This window comes from Telopea speciosissima, chromosome 10, assembly GCF_018873765.1.
Source record: "Telopea speciosissima isolate NSW1024214 ecotype Mountain lineage chromosome 10, Tspe_v1, whole genome shotgun sequence".
NCBI lineage: Eukaryota > Viridiplantae > Streptophyta > Magnoliopsida > Proteales > Proteaceae > Telopea > Telopea speciosissima.
In genome coordinates, this window is record NC_057925.1 from 46,613,303 (window position 1) to 46,634,319 (window position 21,017).

General features: G+C 38.8%; 3 protein-coding genes across 5 annotated transcripts; all 3 read right to left on the minus strand.

Moving 5' to 3' along the window:
* Positions 1–762: 762 nt before the first annotated feature.
* Positions 763–15,715, minus strand: LOC122642042. 3 transcript variants are annotated; one of them, XM_043835440.1, is made up of 6 exons: positions 15,681–15,715; positions 13,943–14,780; positions 10,802–10,960; positions 8,240–8,494; positions 7,284–7,451; positions 763–887 (listed from the first exon to the last, which is right to left on the minus strand). In XM_043835440.1, the coding sequence occupies exons 1-5, from the start codon at positions 15,683–15,685 to the stop codon at positions 7,326–7,328; spliced, it is 1,383 nt and encodes a 460-aa protein (XP_043691375.1). In that variant the 5' UTR covers positions 15,686–15,715; the 3' UTR covers positions 763–887; positions 7,284–7,325. The 3 variants fall into 3 exon arrangements, with proteins under 3 accessions (XP_043691375.1, XP_043691376.1, XP_043691374.1); XM_043835441.1 differs by lacking the exon at positions 763–887 and having other exon boundaries at positions 7,156–7,448; XM_043835439.1 differs by lacking the exon at positions 763–887 and having other exon boundaries at positions 7,156–7,451.
* LOC122642043 lies at positions 799–4,725 on the minus strand. The gene is made up of 4 exons (XM_043835442.1): positions 4,598–4,725; positions 3,706–3,867; positions 1,796–2,050; positions 799–1,046 (listed from the first exon to the last, which is right to left on the minus strand). Exons 2-4 carry the CDS (start codon positions 3,781–3,783, stop codon positions 921–923), a joined length of 459 nt encoding a protein of 152 aa, XP_043691377.1. The 5' UTR covers positions 3,784–3,867; positions 4,598–4,725; the 3' UTR covers positions 799–920.
* LOC122643645 lies at positions 4,573–5,361 on the minus strand. Its single transcript, XM_043837250.1, has one exon. The coding sequence runs from the start codon at positions 5,359–5,361 to the stop codon at positions 4,573–4,575; it is 789 nt and encodes a 262-aa protein (XP_043693185.1).
* Positions 15,716–21,017: the final 5,302 nt, after the last annotated feature.

A 21,017-nucleotide genomic window follows, 5' to 3' on the forward strand; every position in this document is an offset into this window, starting at 1 on the left:
TGAGGTTGACTGCATGGATCCTTTTTCTCCATTTAGCTCTATTAAAAAGTCATACTTGTTACAAGTCCTAAGCTATGCATGTCTTTCCTCGTCACTTCTCCTAGAATCATTTTAAGTATACCCCTGCCTTTTTTTATTCCTTCAATCTGAATCAAATCACCCCTCTATACTGGAGCATTCAAAAGTATTACACATGTCCATGCCACATCAAACAACATTCTCACAACTTATCATGTTTCGGACCAACTCCTAAAGTAGCTCTAATTTGTTTAATTCCTTATTTTATCTTTTATAGTGTTACCACTCTTCAATCTCAACATCCTCATTTCAATTACACTAAGTTTGTTTATATGCAGGAAACGCCTTAGGCTTTGAGATAGGGGAAAAGAGTCATTGGAAACCAAACTGAATTGCCTCTGCTATGCCATAGGGTTTCAGAGCCAAACCGAACCCAACTGAAAGTCTGACTATGATGGCCCAGCCAAGACTAACAGGGCAGGTTATTCTCCTATTTGACGAACCGCTCCTTCGCCATCCCTACCAAGATGGAATTGCTGGGAACTCTACAGTCCTCAGACATGCAACGCTTCGCCATTTTCCAAAGGGGGTGGCAAGTTGCAACTTGAAACCCCATTAAGCTATAACACCCAATGCTCATTTAAGTAAGCCATCGAACAATATGCTGCAAATGGTTGAGGTTAACATGTGATTTTCTCAAAGGCTCACTCTGGTGTTAGCAATGGAAAGTGAATTTAAGGATGCGATTATAAACTCTGGGACATCATTATTATGATAATATAACATAAGCATACAAGATTTATTTCAGAGCTATTACTGTATAGCAAAATGGTCTCATCTGTGAGATACAGAGTTATTTGGGCGAATCTAAACGACTATAACACTTCTTGATTAATCATACATCATATGGATTGGTAACTGCATGCTCTTTCATTCCTTCGGAGAAGAAGAACTCCGAGAATAAAAGCTACAGCCACTCCAATGAAAACTAATGCCCATGAATATTTGCCCAGCATTATCAGTTCCTGCACACACAAATCCAAGCATTGTGAAAGTGATGAGAACCAATTTCCTGAATAATGGAGCTTTTCTTAATGGGAAGTACAGTGCTTACATATTGAAACTCAACCACATCCTTTCAACCTTCTACCTAAGACCACATGCATATAACCCTTAAAACCAAAGTGCCATCCTTGGCTCAGTGGTAAGATCTCTGGCTGTTGATAGAAGAAACCAACTGCCTTATGTGGGGGGGTGTTATTGGGTGGGGGGAATCATCCCTGTACCAAAAAACACCCTTAAAACCATTTTTTCAGTCTGTTTCAAACCCACACTTGGCTAAGCTCTTGGTTATCCACCCAGTTCTAAACTTAAGGCCAGAAAATGCCTTCCCAACCCATCAGAAAGGTCAGACTGGTCAATCAGACCCAATAAGCCCTGGTGTGTTTCAAGCCCACACTTGTCTGCCTACTTGTCTATTTCTCGTCTATCTGCCATCTCATTAATTTAATATTTCATATGAAAGCCAGAATAAATTTGTGTCCAAACATTCATAATGCGACACAGCCTCTCTGTGAAACGGGGGTAAGGCTGCATACATTATGACCCTCTCCAGACCCTGCAGTGGCGGGAGCATCATGCACTGGTTACGCCCTTTTTTATTCATAATGTTACACAATTCTACTTGGTGTGTGTGTGTGTGTGTGAGAGAGAGAGAGAGAGAGAGAGAGATGTCCATCATGATAAATAAAGTAGAGAGGGACAAAAAATGTCTCACATGAACTGAAGTTTGTAATGAAAGCAACGGCTTTGGTGGTGAGTCTGCAACCAAAATGTAGAAGATGCCCATCACCCCTGTATGCTTTTGGGTGCTGTTGTACTTGGATTCCAAAATCAAAGTCTCCCTTTCAAATACCCTAACTGTGCCTGGTTGAGGATAGCATGAAGACATTCCCACAATGTAACCAGCCTCATTACCTGGTTCTTTCCCTTCTCCATAAACTGGTAAAGAAGAACATATAACTCGGCCATCCTAATTCCATTTACATGGACCAAGAGAGAGAAGTGGTTTTATTAGTAGATAGAGATCTTAAGATTACTTATTCAGGGGGAAAAAGAAATTTTGTTTCACAAGTAAATTTATGGAAACTCCATTAGAAATAAATGAGTGCATAAAAAAAGGGACACATTGAAAAGTTAAGCAGTTTAAGACCTGAAGGAACATGAACTCCACATTCCAAAGGGGTTTGGTTGCAGCTATGCACCCATTGAAATAGATTTTTGCAGACATGACCATGAAACTAGTAATTCCAGACAACAAATATTTTTCCTATAGAGGAGGATTGGAATATTATTTTGTGCAGAACTTTACCTAAAGAGAAGATTGCAATTATTAAGTCTATTTTGAACTCTGCAACTGAGTCAAGCGACATGCAAGCCAATTCGAGAGAGGGGGGGGGGGAACTCCTGCAACCAATTACCACATTGCCAAGCAGCTTATGAATCAATATCTCAGTTGTATACCAACTTGGTATCATAAAAATGAATTGGAGGCATTTCTAACAGTAACCCATTAACAGGTGGGATTGGACAGCAATATGTATAGTGGATACATCTTGATTCAAGGTTGTTGCCAGTTCTGAATTTAAATTTCCAGTTTCCCTCTTCAATTTCCACCTCTGGAGTTATCTTCAGGTGCTCTTCCTCTTCTCTTCTCTTTCTTTGTTTTCTATCTTTATCCCTATTCGAAAATCTTGACTTTTATTGCTCTTGAACCATTATTTCTCTTCTTCGGATTCAATTAGCTTACTTGTTCCTCCCTGGGTTCACGGTTATCTGTACAGAAATACGTTATCAGTTCCATATTTGGGCTGAATCAGTATCACTGTCAAATGGAATTACTTTTGAGCTGTTCAATGATTTTGTTTGCGCTCTGCTTCTTCCTTGTTAACTATCGCTGCTTTCAATAATATCTTCATGAGATTACTTCCAAAAGAACAATTTCTTTTCCCCCTGAGAACCAATGAGAACCCATCTTTGGGTTCTCACCACAACCAACTGAATGAAACCCTCCATTTTGGTAAATTGGTAAGATTTGAGTTGGTTCCAATTCCATTCAGAGCCAAATCCGACTTTATTTCACTAAATTGATATTTCCCCATTTATCTCAGGTGTGAATTGCTGGAATCGCAGGTAGGGTGTGTGAGTCCTTGTAATCGCAGTGGTTGCAGGGGTGTGTGAGTTGCTGGAATCACAGGGGTGTGTGGATTTGAGATTTGTGCTCTAATTTCACAAAAAAATGATTGGGAAAGAGGGGCGGTGGAAAGACTTTCGCCGGAGAGTCGCTGGGCAAGGGGAGGTCCGCCGGCAAGAGATGGTTTTCTTCACCTTCGCCGGAGCTGGTGTGTAGCAAAACCCTAGATCAATTTAGGGATTTTCGTTTGGAGGAGAAGAAGGAAAATAAGGGTAAATAGGTCTTCAATTAAGTCACTGAAGTATAAAGAGTAAAGCTGTCTTTTTACTTTCCAAACTAACAGCTCAGTAACACTGTGAGCCATCAGAGAGTTATACATAAATGGTGAAACTACGCGGGGGGGAATTCTGTTATTGTTTCAAACACCAGGGGGTGTACATGCAATTTTCTCTAAACAAAATAAAATAAAAAAAGTCTTTAATTACAAGAATTACCTCTCCATATAGAGTTGAACCGACTCCCCCTGAATGTTGGTGGGCAACACCATAGATAACAGCACCCCCATTGGGCATGACAATGCTTGTTTTCTTGGTATCTATACACCCACTATTTCCCAAACCAGTGGCACCACAGGACTCAACTTGATACTCTACCTGCACCAAAATCCATCATCAATGTTCATGTTAGAGCAAACACCAACCAAAAACACGAAAGAAAACAAAAACAGAGCAAGATGACACAGAGATTTAACGTGGTTCACACACCAGTATGGTGTGCTACATCCATGGGCGAAGGCGAAGATGATTCATTATGCAAATCGGAGAAAAATTACAAGAGAGATCTCTCAAGAACACCCAAAACGGCGATGCTGCTCTCTCCCAGAAACCCTAAAACGAAAACCCCAAATCGTACTCATCTTTACAATAAAGTGGGTAAAGAACATAAATACTTCTCCATCGGATATGGGTCGATCCATCGGGTTGGGTCGAACCGTACCATGGGGGCTTCGCCCACGCACCCCCAACGAGATCAGTGATGGGCTCCGGGCTTGGGCCGATCTGCTACCATCACAGATCTCAGAAAAAGTTCCATTCGGATCGCCACCAAAAATGTCGGAGCGGGTCATTCTTCGAAACGGGTCCAAGAATTCGAGACATACATAACAGTTCAGAAAAAAGACAAGTATTAAAAATGAAGAAGGCATATTTATTATATGGAATATGGTGAAATATAAACTACTGACCAGGGCCTCTCATATAAACTGGTCTGATCTTCCAAATATGAAGGTAAGATGTAATGCCATTAGTTAACCTCTCCAGTCTGATAAAAATAAATCCTACAAAAACAAATGAGAGTAGTCATTAAAATACCTGGCAACCATGTAAAGCACCAAGTCTTGCTGCATCACTTGCCCTCTTCCTGGTATCAGTAACATCTAGTATATAAATCTTAACAGGCACAATAGTGTCTTCCCAATCTACCCATTTCACAGTGTATCTCAAGTAGAGGCTTCTCTTGATACTCTCAAAACCTTCTTGCACTCTGCACTGTGTTTGATCATAACAACAAAATAGGCCTCCCGTATACCCTGGATCAATAGGCCGGCCAAACTGATCCCTTGTGATATTATAGAGATCACACCTGCATTCTGTGCATCCCAGCCGATCCACCACACCACGTGTATCAATTGCATGAATATTGAGCAACCATCTCTCCTCATAACCATTAGGAATTTCCATTGGATTCCCAACTTCTATGCCATATGGATCTGGAATGTAAGTCTTTGTTTTGCGTGTTTCAGATCCAAAACCAAAATACTGCCCCAGAACATTTCCCTGGCATACTCCAGAGTTTCTTACTACAATATTCTTTGACAAGTGAAGCTCCTGATTGCCATTACCCTTAGGGATGTAATCTCTTTCTACAACCCAGTGGTGGAGATAAGTTTCACGCAGAGGCACAGGATTTCCCCTATCATCGACCACTTCACCATAAAATTCCTTAATTGCAATATGGCCTCTTGGAAAGTCGATATTATGGTAGAATTTATTCTCCACTTTTCCTGGTCCCAGCACAAACTTTGGCGACAGGAAAATAGCAGTTTTCACCCCATTTTCGTTAGCTTGCAACGTTAAGGCCGAGAGTAACATTGCCAGTATAAGCACATACCATTGACAACAAGGGAGCATTTTTCTGTGAAGTCAAAGATCTTGAGTTAAAACATACATTCTGCTAAACTCAAAGAAAAAATTCATAATTGAAGCATGAAACAGAGCAAAAACACAGTGAATGTTTTTTCTACAAAAATTTGTATTAACCCAAAAGCAGGTGGTAAGACTTTGTAAGTTAATTTACTGAAGCAAGGAGAGTCAGATGGTTTAATTGAATACATTGTGTTCCAAAAAGTAGATAATTCATTAATTAAAATTCAATTAATTTGCAATTCAGTAAGATTTAATTTGTGGTACTATTCATAATAATACCTTTTAAAATTCACAGAAAAGGAATATCACAATGATAAAAATAAGTAAATAGAAAGTGATGAAAATGGAGTTGATTCTCTTAAAATCAATAACTTAATGAAAAATAGAAAAGAATGACATAACCAAAGATCATAATCACATGCCCTGCAACACAGCATTGCAGCAAATGAAGAAATATCAAGTGCGGGGTTAACATTGGGCCAAACAACGATTAATCAGGGAACCCTAAGTTTTTGAGTTCAAGATAAAGAGTAATATATAAGATAAGCTTAAATATTCAAAAGGGTTTGGTAATTCTGCCACTCGCACCGATAAATGGAGATTGGCATTAGAACTGAAATATAATCAATAGCAGAAAAATAGAAGGGGAGATAAAGAAAGAAAATACTTTCCAGTGTAGTTAACACAGACACGGCTGAGCACCAAAATTGCCTAAAGAGAGCGAGCGAGAGAGAGAGACAGAGAGAGAGAGAGGCACTGAGATTGCTTTCCCTCTAGCTTTACTTATACCTCATTTGGGTGTCATCTCATACGGATACGCACGCCATTACTTCCTGTGGGACTAAATTCGAAGTTCATGCCAGGCGTCAGGATTTGGGTGGCAATGATGACTTCATAGATGACGTTCATGGTATTGATTTTCTCAGACAGCTCTCTCTTACCCATATATATAAATGTAAAATGCTTTTGGAATTATGAAGAAGCTGCCAATCGGAGTGTGTCCTTGCTTCGAAAGTGAAATTAGTACTGTGTCAATGGTTCCCCTCCCCTTACCCATCACCACCACTGACGCTACTATCATAGTTCGATCTCCACTGCAATTATTGGAGACCCTACACATGAGGACGGGTCGTATTGAGTTACTTGTTAACGCAAACCCCAAGAAACATGAAAAAATAAAATAAATATAAACAAGGGTATCACAAATATATTGTGGTTCACACACCAATTTGATGTGCTATATCCACAGGCAAATTTAATGTGATATATCCACGGATGAAAGCTGAAGATGATTCACTATGTGATAGAAGAAAAATAAAATGGAGATCTCCCAAAGAACACCAAAACTCAAAACAAGAACTCCCCTTAGAAAACCCTAACATGAAAATGGCTAAATCACTCTTCTCTCTCTTGCTTACACAACAAGACAATAAAACAAGGTAATACTCCTCCGGGCTTAGACCCGCTCAAGCCATCCACTACCATCACAGACCTCACAAAATCTCCCTTGAGTCGCTACCAAAAAATGTTGGAGCGGGGAAAACTTCGAAACGGATACAAAATTCAAGACACATATAACACCACCTATTTAAGCCCACTCCATTGAGAAATACCACCCAATGCTCATTCAAATAAGCCATCGAGCAATATGCTGTAAATGGCCGAGGTAAGAGGTGATTTTCTCAGAGGCTCACTCTGGTGTGAGCAATAGAAAGTGAAGTGTTTCTGAACTCCAGGGAGAAGGAGGTTGTGATTATAGACCAGTATAGGACATCATTATTATGGTAGTATAGAAAAGTATACAAGATTTATTACAGAGCTATTACTGTCTAGCAAAATGATCTCATCTGTGAGATTAAGAGCTTGATTGGTGGGCAAAACAACTATAACACTTAGTGATTAATCATACATCATATGGATTGGTAACCGCCTTCTCTTTCATTCCTTCGGAGATAACCAACACCGATTATTACAGCTACAGCCACTCCAATGAAAACTAATGCCCATGAATATTTGCTAAGCATCTTCAGTTCCTGCACACACAAATTCCAAGCATTGCGAAAATGATCAGAACCAATTTCCTATCAATGACGAGGCTTTTGTTAATGGAAGGTATATTGTGATTACATTGGCATACAAATTCACATTCTTCCAAACTTGTAGCTAAGTTCACCTGCATAAACTTTAAAACCAAAGTGCCATCCTTGGCTTGGTGGTAAGGTCTCCAGCTGTAGATAGTGAATACCAAGGATGGAATCCTGCCGTCTACGGGTAGGGGTTGGGTTGGTGGGGTTTACTGCATGGGGGGGAATTATCCTTGTACCAACAAACACCCTAAAAACCAATTTCCAGGCTCTTTCAAGCCCACCCTTGGCTAAGGTCATGGTTATCCACCCAGTTCTAAACTGAAGTTCAGAAAATGACTGCCCAACCTGCCAGAAAAGTCAGGCTGGGCCAATCAGGCTCAATAATCCCTGGTGAAGTTGACACTCAAAATGGCAAAAGAGGAAGAATGGCATTTCTGCTTGTCTATTTCTCATCTGTCTGCCACTCATCATCAATTTAATATTTCATATGAACGCCACAAATGAAAAATTATGTCCAACATTCACGGAGAAAGTTTTCCTTCATGCCCTTCACTGTTCCCTGGCACCCACCAAGTGCAATTACGGCCATTGGTGAAGGAATTCCTCCTTCACTATGGCTCAAGGAAAACACAGTCCAACATTCAAAATGCTACACAATTCTACTCTGTGGAGGTATGTGTAAGAGAGAGAGAAATGTCCATCATGATAAATAAAGTGGAGAAGGGGAAAAATCTTACATGAACTGAAGTTCGTAGAGATAGCATGGGCTTTGGTGGCGAGTCTGCAACCAAAATGTAGAAGAGACCCATCACCCCTGTATGCTTTTGGGTGCTGTTGTAGTTGGATTCCAAAATCAAAGTCTCTCCTTCAAATATCCTAACTGTGCCTGGTTGAGGATAGCATGAAGACATTCCCACAATGTAACCAGCTTCATTACCTGGTTCCTTCCCTTCTCCATAAATTGGTAAAGAAGAGCATATAACTCGACCATCCTAATTCCATTTTCCATGGACCAAGAGGGAGAAGTGGTTTTATTAGAAGATAGAGATATTACGATTATTTATTCAGGGAAAAAAAACAATTTTTTCATGATTCAATTAATGGAAACTCCATTAGAAATAAAGAAGCGCATAAGGAAAAAAAAATTTTAAAAAAAGAAAAAAGGTAAAAATCAAACAGTTGGGCTGCTTAAGACCTGAAGGAACATGAATTTGACATTCCAAAGGGGTTTGGTTGCAGCCATGCACCCATGAAATAGATTTTTGTGAACATGACATGAAACAAGAAATTCCAGACAACAAATTTGTCTAATTCAATCCTATCGAAAAAATTTATCTAATTCAAATGTGCGGAAAATACCTATAGAGGGGGATTGCAATATTATTTTGTGCAGAATTTTATGATAGAGAAGATTGGATTATTATTTAAGTCTATTGTGAACTCTGCAACTGAGTCCAGCCAAATGCAAGCCAATTCAGAGGGGGATGGGGGGGAACTCCTGCAACCAATTCCCACATTACCAAACAGCTTATGAATCACTATCGCAGTTGTAATTTCTGACAGTAACTCATTAACAGGTGGGAAGGGACAGCAACACGTATAGTGGATACATCTTGATTCTGGGTTGTCGACAGTTCTGAATTTAAATTTCCAGTTTCCCTCCTTTATTTCTGATGCATATCTGAAGACCTACCGCAGGAGAACCAAGAGAGGCCAAGCTTAGGCATGGTCTATTATTTTTAGTTCCTTTTATTTTCCAGTTTTAAGTTTGTTCTTTATGTTTTGTTGTTTTAAGTTGTGTTGGATCAGACTGGTTGAACCATGGTCCAATTTTAAGTCATGGTTCAATTTTGGTTCAGTTTACGATATGTTTCTTTATTTGCTTTTCAGTACACATCACTTTTAAAATCGACATAGGCTACCAGACTTTAAAAGGAATGGTGTTATTTACTGTTGAAGTTGGCTAAGGGGTCTCCCTAACCAACTCCTACTCTTTCTCTTCTATTGTCAATAAAAGCAAACCATGAGGCCCATTCTTAGCCCATGACTTTAATAACCAAGAAAAGTTGTTGCTGTTCTCTTCCTTGCGTGGAGACTCTCCTTGTTTGATCAAGGATCCTTATGTATGCTCAAGGCTGGTTAGTGTTTGATCCTTCCAACCACCTTGTGGTGAAAAGCCCGAGTGTTCTTCCTTACTCTTGTTCTTCTTCCTCCATTAACAAGTAGGTATGCTTGTCTTTTTTCTGCAATTTATATTTGGATCTGAAATTCATATGCAAGTGTTTTTTCACATGAATTACAGTTGGAATCTAGCCATCACATCACCCTCAATTTTTGAGGAGTTGTTCTTCATCCTCAAGGAGACCTTCGACCATAATTTGATCTTGATCGGACCTGCTGATCTGGAGATGATAAAATCTCCCAATTCTGCCCCTGTTTTCAGATTTACTACCATCTATCTAATTGCTCATCAATTTACTGTTTCTACTGATTTATTAATGCTTATATATGTTTTGTGATCAGAATCGAGTGGCCATCATATTTCTGTTTTCTGAGTTTTAATCTGAGTTGTGAATTTACTGTTATACCCTTCTCCTAGTACCATTAGGATTGGTTCATAACTCCAGATCCAACCCTTGGATTGAATTGATATTTTCTGCAAGTGTTCTACACCCTGAACCCAGAACTCGACCTGAGTTTTGAGTTTATCTGACCACCTGTTTCTGACTAACGCTATTTCTCCATAATCTGGATTTTATTCTCTGAGAAAAGATTTTGTTTCGTTACTGTTTTGAGTCTTCAATTACAGTTTACATTACTTTCCCTTAGATTATGGACAGGTTCTTATAGACTGTTGACTGATTGATTAAAGGAATACCTTTTTTTTTTTTGGTAACGATTGATTAAAGGAATACACTGTAACAAAGGAGGTGTTTTCACCAGATTTTGGTTGTAGTTGACAAAAGTTTCTCATGAGAGAGATGAGAGAAAGAGGAAACAATCTTTCTAACCCCCTTTCCCTTTTTCCAGGTTTACTGAGGAATGCCAATCTACCTCCATAAGCATAGGCAATCTTCCAAATTACATAATTAAGATGTACACAAGCATATTTATGGAAATAAAAGCAGGCAATAACTTAGTAGTCTGAGAATGGTTCTCATCTAGCAGCCTACCTAATAAAAAGACAGGAAACAGAAAGAAGTATTCATCTAGGAAAAAAGTAGAGGGGAAAAAATAAAGATAAATAAAATTAATAAGAGTCTCTGAATACAGGAATAGAAGTAGATGCCGATCATCACCTCGCCATATAGAGTTGATCCGACTCCCCCTGAATGTTGGTGGGCAACAGCATAGATAACAGAACCCCCATGGGGCATGACAATGCTTGCTTTCTTGGTATCTACACACCCATTATTTGCCAAACCATTGGCACCACAGGACTCAACTTCGTACTCTACCTGCACCAAAAACCCATCCAAAACATCAATTAACGTTCAGAAAAAAGAAAAGTACTAAGAATGAAGAAAGCATACCCATCATATCAAATGCTGCAGACAGCTTGTCTACGTCGAGTGGGACCAATGGTTCTCATGTTATTGATTATTATATTCTGATACTTCAAATGGATACGAAAAAATTAGAGAAACTTATAGATTTTTCTCTTTTCATTAGTACTTTGTTTCCTGAAATTTATTAAGATTTAGATTTTTTCACAGTAGAGTTCACTTACAGTCTTCTACTTCTACTTTTTTCTGGGGTTGTGCAGTAATGGTAAGCTTTTCCGTAAAAAATAACCCAACACTTTATGCAAACTCATGTATTGCAGTTCAGTAAAACATTTTCCCCTCTTTCTAATAGTATCTTGATCATTGCTACTTTTGGCACCCATGGAGGACTCTATCCCCATCATATGGCTGAAATTCTTTCCTTCAGTCAATCATGTTCAAATGTACTTATTGGTTATGTACAACCAAAAAAATGACAAAAAACAGAAAAATATAAAATAAAATTTATAAAGAAATAATTGTTTTTCCATAAAATATTGCACGGTCAAAAAAAAAAGACAGCCTTAATGGAAGGTTCTTTTACCATTAGATTTCCAAACTATAGGCCATTTGACACATGAAAATAGAAGCATTGCTGTAGATAAATCATATAATGGGCTTATTTTATTAGAAATAAGTGTTGTATATGTGTTAGGCCTTTGGTCAGATGGGTTTTCATTGTAATAGGTCACTTTAATGGGCCTAAATAATGGGTAGGAGGTAGGAATACAGGATTTTCTTTATTAGGTTAGTTAAAGTTGCTTTATTTAAGTTTAAATCCACCTAGTGTAGAAGGTTTCCTTTTAAGTTTCCTATTGGATATTTCAGTTTGGATTGAAAGGTCACTTAGCTAGGGAGTCTAATGTAGTTCTAGATAGGGTAAAGCCCTACTAGAAGCCAATTAAACCAGGAGCAATAACAAGGAACTAAGGGGCTGTTGGTTCTACAGTTTCAGTAAGACAGAATTGCAGTTTTAGGTCAAATCTAGGGCTTAGGTTAGGATAATGGAAGGGGGGCTTAGGGGGTATGGCTAGGCAGGTTTATAGGACTCTAATAATGTAGGTATTATAGAGTTTTAAGTGTTTTGAAAATTCTGTAAAACTGGGCAGTAAGTCAGGATCGACTAGGGGTTTTGGGGAAATTAATGAAGGATGAGAGGATTAGGGTTTTGATGGACAAATATGGCTGAGCAGCAAGATCTAGAGTTTAATGGAATTCAAGCAAAAATAAAGGGGGATCAATTGGGGAAGGGAGTAGAGGATTAGAAGAAGAAATTAATGAACAAGTTGCAGCAGAAATCCACTACCAGCAGTTTGGACAGAAGTGAAGGATAGAATCACCTTCGAATTGGGATCCTCCCGGCCGTCACGGCGCAAGGAATCGATCGGAGTCCACCAATCCCTTTCCACCTTTATAGAACCATAAGGATGCACATTCACAAGGAGCACAGGAGCAGCAACAATGGCAGCCAACAAGCAAAAGATTTTTTCATTAATCAAATTCGTGTTCAAGGCTTTGCCCCCTTACAACCTTATATAAAAGACTCAAAGATAGACTTCTACTCTAAAAAGGAAAGGCCTAACCCAATCCTTAACCTATTAGGTAACTTAAACTAACTAGGAAACTAAAATACTAAAAGAAATAGACTCAAAACCTGGTTGGGCTTATAGAATCCTAATCCAGCCCAACTTACATCACATGACCACTTAAACAAGTAACATGATCACTTAAGTGATCACATGACTACTAATTACATAAAAATCAAAACTAAGGAATTAAAACAGCTAATCCCGTAAGCAACCTAATTACCCATATTTTTTGCCCATAAAAGTGGCCTACATAGAAAACTCATGGGATCAAAGGCCCAACATACATATAACCCAACCCTAGACTTATTTCTAAAGAAATAAGCCCATTTCGGTGATGAATCTGCATCAGAGTCTTTTACTTTAAATAGACTGATTGTAGGCTATTTGCCATCCAAAGATTTGAGGAATGAAGTTTATGGTTGTTGCCTCTTTTGCTGCTGAAATGGTATGCTGCTGTGAGATTCAATGAGTGAGAAATTCTTGTGATAAGAGAGATTCTGATCTAGGCTTGTTGGTGGGAAATCAAAGGTCATATTGCCCTTTTTTTTTTTTCTTTCTCATGTAAGTTTTATTTTTATCTACCGTTATTTGTGATTGCTGAAGTTTGATTTAACTTGAGATTGGAAAGGATAATCATCTACGGTTACTTCTGTTCATATGCTGTTGGTATTGAGATTTAATCACAGAAAAAAATCACCAACATAGAGCTGGGAGCAGCCGTGTTTTGGGCCCTATTTTGCTGAAGTCTATATTGGTCACACCAGGGAATCTGGCCAGCAGATTTCCCTCATCTCTTTGGGTATTAAAGGGCCTCCCAGCAGTGACCTTTGACCAGAGTTGAGGCTGATCTGAGCCTCTGATCTGCTGTAGTGATAAATCTAAATTCTGGTTTTGGGATTTCATATCATACTATTTTGACTGTTGACCTTAATCTGACCAATGAATCATTGTAGTATTTTGGGGTTTATTGATCCTAACATCTTCCTACCTTTGACCAGAATCTGAATCCCATCTATAAAGGTTGACTTTGACTGTATTAGTTGACCTAATTTCTGGTTTAGGGTTTTTCCTAAGATCCTGTTACAGGGGTGTGTAATCTGAACCTAGGGTTCATCTTACCTATCCCCCACCAAGCATCCACACTTGCAACAGAGAAATATGGTAAAATCCAAACTACTGACCAGAGCCTCTCATATAAACTGCTCTGATCTTCCAAATATGAAGGTAAGATGTAATGCCACTAGTTACCTCTCTAGTCTCATCAAAATAAATCCTACAAATACAGATAAGAGTAGTCATTAAATACCTGGCAACCATGTAAAGCACCAAGTCTGGCTGAATCATGTGCCCTCTTCCCGGTATCAGTAACATCAAGTAAATAAACTTTACCAGGTACAATAGTGTCCTCCCAATCTACCCATTTCACAGTGTATCTCAAGTAAAGGCTTCTCTTGACACTCTCAAAGCCTTCTTTCAAGCTGCACTGCACTTGATCATAACAACAAAATAGGCCTCCCGTATACCCTGGACGCAAAGGCCGGCCAAACTGATCCCTTGTGATATTATAGAGATCACACCTGCATTCTGTGCATCCCAGCCGATCCACCACACCCCGTGTATCAATTGCATGAATATTAAGCAACCATCTCTCCTCAAAGCCATTAGGAATTTCCATTGGATTCCCAACTTCTATGCCATAAGGATCTGGGACGTAAGTCTTTGTTTTGCGTGTTTCAGATCCAACACCAAAATACTGCCCCAGAACATTTCCCTGACAAACTCCAGAGTTTCTTACTATAATATTCTTTGACAAGTGAAGACCATCATCATTACCCTCCGGGACTTCCACACCCTTGGGGGCGTAATATCTTTCTACAACCCAGTGGTGGAGATAAGTTTCGTGAAGAGCCACAGAATTTCCCAACTCATCAACCACTTCACCATAAAATTCCTTAATTGCAATATGACCTCTTGGATAGTCGATATTATAGTAGAATTTATTCTCCACTTTTCCTGGTCCCAGCACAAACTCCGGCGACAGGAAAACAGCAGTTTTCACCCCATTTTCATTAGCTTGCACCGTTAAGGCCAAGAGAAATATTGCCAGTAAAAGCAGATACCATTGAGAACAATGTTGCATTTTTCTGTGGAGTCAAAGATCTTGAGTTAAAACATACATTCTGATAAAATCAGAGATAATTCTTAGTAAGCATATTTTTGTGAATCTAAAAGAGTCAGATGATTTAATTGAATTGATTTTTTTTTTTAAATTATACTTCATTACTTAAAACCCAATTATTTGCAGTTCAGCAAGATTTAATTTGTGGCAGTATTCAAAATACCTTTATATTTCAAAGAAAAGGAATATGAGAATGCTAACATAAAGTAAATAAAAAGAGATGAGTAATTTAAGAATTTGAAGTAAAAAAAAAAAATTTTGCACCCCACCCAAAAAACCCCAACAAATAAGTAAGAAGTAAAAATACAAGAAAAAAGGAGTGGATTTTCTTAAAATCAATAACAGAATGAAAATTATAAAGGAATGGTATAACCACCCAACCAAAGATCACAAACACATACCCTGCAAGACAGGATTGTAGTGAACACACAAATTGCAGGTGAGGGGGATACAATGGGCCAAATGACCAGTAATCAGGGGTCCCTTTTGTTTTTGTGTTCAAGATAAAGAATAATTAACAGTGAATTTTTTTATTTTTTCAGGGAAGACAGAAAAAAAGTAAAAGCCTTAGGATGGGTCCTTCTGAGGATTCAACACTAACAGTTAGGGATTCAACACTAACAGTTACAAAAATCTCCGGTTATCAGAGCAATATTTTTGAAAACTAAGAAAGTTGGTTACAAGGAAAAGAAGGGAAAAAACTTAATATTGAACAGATGTGACAGGAAGCCGAGTTAACAGAAACATGGAGTCGCAGCCCTCAAACCAACCAAGCCTAATCAATTGATTTATAGAAGAACATAAGCAGTATAAAACGAGAGTTATCAAATAGCTACTGAACAGGGGAGGAGAAGAAAGCAGAAACCCCATTGCTTATTAAGAAACATGAAAAGAAAATTATGTCCAGTCGAACATAATTTAAGCATGGGATGCAGAGAAAATCAAATTCTAAAACGGGGTTTGTTAGTTCTACCACTGACAGCAACAAATGGGGACTGGCGTTAGAATTGAAATTTAATCAACAATGGAAAAATCGAAGGAGAGATAAGAAAGAAGATACCTTGCAGCGTCGTTAACACAGACACGGCTGAGCTCTAAAACTGCCTTAGACTATGCAGAGACAGCGAGCGGCCGAGCGAGAGAGAGAGAGAGAGAGAGAAATAGAGACCTTTCTCTCTGGTTTTATTAGTTTACAAAGATGCGACCCATACGGATACGTCATTACGTCCCTTGTGTATCAATTTTCAAGATTATGACACGCGTCAGAATGAGGATTGGGGGTAATGACTTCATCCATGACGTTCATGGTACTGAACTTTTTCAGATAAGAAGATGGCGATGGCGATGGCCCATGACTTTACCCGTAAAAAGTATTGGAATTATGAAGAAGATGCCAAATTGATGAGTGCCGTAAAGCGTTCATGGTTGGAAAATTGGAATTGGGTTGTCGTTCATGGTTTTCCCCTTCGCGTTCCCACCACCGTCATTGACTTATTCTACTATTATCCCATCTCTGCTGCAATTAATGGCCACTCAACGCATGAGACGTCGTCGTCGTCATGTGGTTGCATCCGGATTCTCCAGACTCCATAGATACTCTAGCCCAGAGAGAGAAGACGACGACGAAGAAGAAGAAGGTGGAAGCACGCAGGCTAAGACAGATGATACGACCGTCTGCCCATCACCAAATCCAGAACTCGTTGAAACTGGAAACCAAACTGAACCACCATTGTTCTGCCATAGGGTTTCAGATCAAAACCGAACCCAAATCCCTACCAAGATGGAATCGCTGGGAGCTCTTCGAAACATCTCAAACGTTGGTAATACACAGCATAGTTGGAAACCAGGTTTTTCCGATTCAAACTCGTCTTCCTCAAAACCTGGCGGACGAGTCCAACATGTTCAAAACGTGTTTTTTTTTTTCGGTAAATACATTTAATAATTAATATTACCGATAATGGGAATGACCTTTAGACTTTTTCCTAAGGAAAAATTAATGGATTGATATTAAATATTTCATTTCTAAAAAAGAGTCAAAACATCATTGTTAGTCTATATTATTAAATGTGGATAAATACATTAATATATAATTTTTTTTTTTTTTTCAGAAACAGATTAATACAATCCAATCCCAGTTTTATGTTGCGCAAGCCTTTATGAACCTTCAATAGACTTATAGGCTGGGCTTATTGCTTTTTGCTAGATGGCCTCTAAAATTTATTCGCCACTAGGGATAAGACTGGACACCCCTATTCATATGTTCGTCATACTATGTGTATTTAAGAATGTAGATAATGTGGCATAAGTGCAAGTGTATGTATTGTGTGTGCATTGAACTAAATCATACAAGAATTATGTATGTCTGTTAGTATCGGTTTATATGGAACAGAATTCTTTAAGTAATATACGATTGCTCCCATGACCTATGGGATCCTTTTCAATGTGGTTACGTAGAATGAATTTTGGAACACCAACGATTGATGTCTCTCTGATTATAAATCGGTGTGCTGGATTTGCATTGTTTGATCATATTCAAATGAGACGCCCAATATGGTATGTACTGCCTTAATTAGGAGAGTTAAAGGAGAGAAAATAACTGTAATTAATTTGACACAAATCCAAATTCGGTGCCCTTTTGGTAAAGTGGAGGCAAGAGGAAATTATCCGGGCTAAACCTTAAGTCAAATTATGTGGCTTCCACTTCAGTCATGAGTCATGACTCTTTGCTCCCTCATCAACCAAGCAAAGGTCAGTCCCATCATGTAGATGAGAAAGAATACATGGACTTAGGGATACCATTAATTCAGTCTGATCTTCACCAATTTGCTCAGAGAAGATTTCATTATGGAGGCGAAGCCCAAATTAAAGGGTAAGGATTACTTAAGAACCTTTCATGAAATTATCATCTTAAGTCACTGAGATAATGATCTCAAATGGCTACCCATCCTTCCGGATTATCTTTTCTCAATTTTTTTGAGGTAAAAAAATTTCTACTAGTTATATATTGAAGTCCTTTGTTTTCTCTTTTATCTCTGTGAAAGCAATGTTGTGGTCTACAACTTCCATGTTCCTGAGTTACTTACATGACCCAAATCAGTCACACCCAAAGTTTGTCCCCCCTTGATCAAATACAATGAAGTTCCTACTTTGGTTCCAGACACACACTCAATGGCTCAAGCAGCTGTTTGGTTTGTCATCATGGAATGTTCCTTATGCTTTTCACAGTCCTGTGTATTGTCTCCCCTATTGGCCGGAAATAGGAATTGCGGCAAGGACCTAATGAGAATCCTGATAACATTGGATCATATGTTTGCCCTTGTTGCGTCAAGAAATCCCTCAACGGTCCTTCGAGTGCCGTAACCTGGAAAAGACCCTGGGTGACAAAGGAGAACCGGTGTGGTTCCGGCCTAGGACTCTCCGATACCTAAGTTAGATCTCTCTGAGCAAACAGATGAATAGTAGTATTCAATATGAGTTAAGATGTCTCCTGATGGGGTTGTGTACCTTATTTTTTATAGTAGTGTATGGCGGTGTGGAGAGTCCCAGTTGATGTAGAGTGTTTGCCGTAGGTGATAGAGTCCCTGAGTAGCAGGGCTTATCCTTGATAGGTGGTCTTTCCGTGAGACGTGGTGTCACGGTAGACCTGGTAGTCATCTTCCGAAGAGACGTGGTGTCCTTGATAGACTTGGTAGTTGTTTTCCTGTAAGAAGTAGTGTCCTGATAGACTTGGCGTCCTTGGTGGATAGACCTCATCTACGTGGTAGATGGGGTTTCTGGTGCATGAGTCCGTTCAGACTACGTGACTCGATAGGCGGTGGCCTAGAGTCCTTGGTGATGCGATCTATGCCTTGTTGATGGTGGCGGTGACTGTCGTGCTCGAGGGAGACTTGCCCGGGGATGACGTGTTCAGAGAAGGGGTCCGCGCCCCAAGGGGGTTGGCTCCCAAGGGTGGCCGCGCCCATGGGTGTTGGTGGATGGTGCTTCACTGACTCTGTCTTGGCCCACTCTTCTGGGTTGTGCCACGTGGCGATCTCCGATTGGTTGGTGTGAATTTGGGTTCATCAGCCCCATTGCGCCTATCATTTTGGTATCTCATACAATTTGATGAATCCTGTTGACAGTAAATTCATAAGAAGTAATTGGGAAAATGTGATGACTCACCTCTGTGAGTTTAACGAGGTTTCCAAAAGATAAATTCCTCCAAGTTTATGGATCAATCCTTCAATGCCTTTACCAATGTTGAAATAGATTAGTTCTCTGATTACATTTTTAGAACACAAGGTGATAATGTTGATGAAGAAAGTTCTTCGTATGTCCTCTGATATAGGTTCAAGCACTGGCTGAGATGTTGTAAGTATCTTGCCCGAAGGCATTAAACTACAATCATTAACTTGATGAGCATCATCAGTCTTGCTGGTTGACTGAAAATGAATCCATCACTTAGCTCTGGTTAGAAGGGCATCTTTTGATTGTACATATTGAAAAATAGCCCGAATGTGTTAAACTACAATCATTAACTTGATGAGAATCAGTCTCGCCGGCTGACTTAAATGAATCCAACACCCAGCTCTATTTTGAAGGCCATTTTTTTAAGTTGTACATACTGCATAGTAATAGTCCAGGTTGATGGACAGTATAGTGATTGTAACCGGAAAATTACCTCGAGCAATAAAATCAAAAAATTGGATTTCCTCAAGGATGGCATGAGCAGTCTTGGGCGGACGCATCCATGGTGAAATATGGGCTTCAAGAAATTCGGAATTTAGCACTTTTCCTACATTGGCACCCTTCCTCCTAATGGTCCTTGCAATTGAAGTTGCATCTAGTTGAAGTTATTTGGACTTAACTTACTTTTGTACAAAGTCGGAGAATGATCATACTAAAGACGTTACTAGGTCCAGATCTGAGTCCCTAAGCACTTTAGATTTTCCCCTTTGTTGTTCTCTTTTGAAATCTCACTCGATGTATTTATCTCATCATTTATTAATGAATCTACCTCTTTTCCTGTACATCAACTCTTTTTTCCTCTTTGCCTTCATCCGATGATGAAGATGATCTTTGTGATGATCCCACAAGAGAAATGAAGCTTGTCTAATTCTTGAGTGTTTAAGTCTTGATAGTAAAATGTCTTGAGCTTTCTACACATCTGATCCCCTTCCAACAAGAACAGAACTTAGACAGAGATTTCACCTGATTGAGTCTATCAAGGAAGGTCATATTTGGTCACTAGCAATCATAAATAAATCTTAGAACCTTATGAGCTGCAAGTTCCCCTTTTAGGCCTTAGCCTTTTCTTGGTAAAATTTATATGGCCCACTTGTAGCATACCATTCTAATACGTTCAATTCAGCATAAGGAGTGAGCATTTGACATAATGTCAACTCTAAACCATGATGCACAATTTCTCTCATGAAAAGCTCTTAACAACTGTCTGAGTTGTGTCCAAACTGATCCCTATTAGGATCCGTAGGCAGCTTGATAAAATTGTTATTAGTAGAAGTGGTAGTTGGAAAGAAAAAAAGGGCACAAATCTGAGTTCAAAAACTGGGTTTTGATAGGGAGGGGCGAGTCATCCGAGGTGAGTCAGAATTTTTGAAAATTTGTTCAAGAGTCGTGTAAATTGGGGTGAGGTTAAAAAAAACACAAGAATCAGTCACAACTCATCAGAGTCGCAACAAAATCAATGAGTTTGATCATTTTCTCATTAAACTATTCCTCTTGAGTAAAATGGTAAAAACCCTTGAGTCCTTCTGTTCGATAATTCATTGAGAGAAAATGAAACCCTAAGTCTCTTTCCAGCTTGTCAATGGCTAACAACCATTAGTCTTTTGATTGGATTATCAAATCATTCCTAAATTAAATGGTGTACAAAGTGGACTAGTATAGAACCTTTGTACTACAAGAAGAATACATATCTATTTATTCAATCACGTTGGTCTTCATGAATGAACCACATCCTTTATAGGGGGTTAGGGTGAGGGGGAGTATTCCATTTCTGTTTTTCCATTGATGAACCATTATACACTTATAAACCCAAAAAAAAAAAAAATTTGACAAAGAATGAATTCGTAACATATACAACAAATGCTGTAAGAAATTTCTATCAAAAATATTTTCAATGAATAAGATCAAATTCATTGATATGTTTTTTCCTGTATTCTTCTTATATTTTCTGATGGTTTTATTAATTTATATATATTTA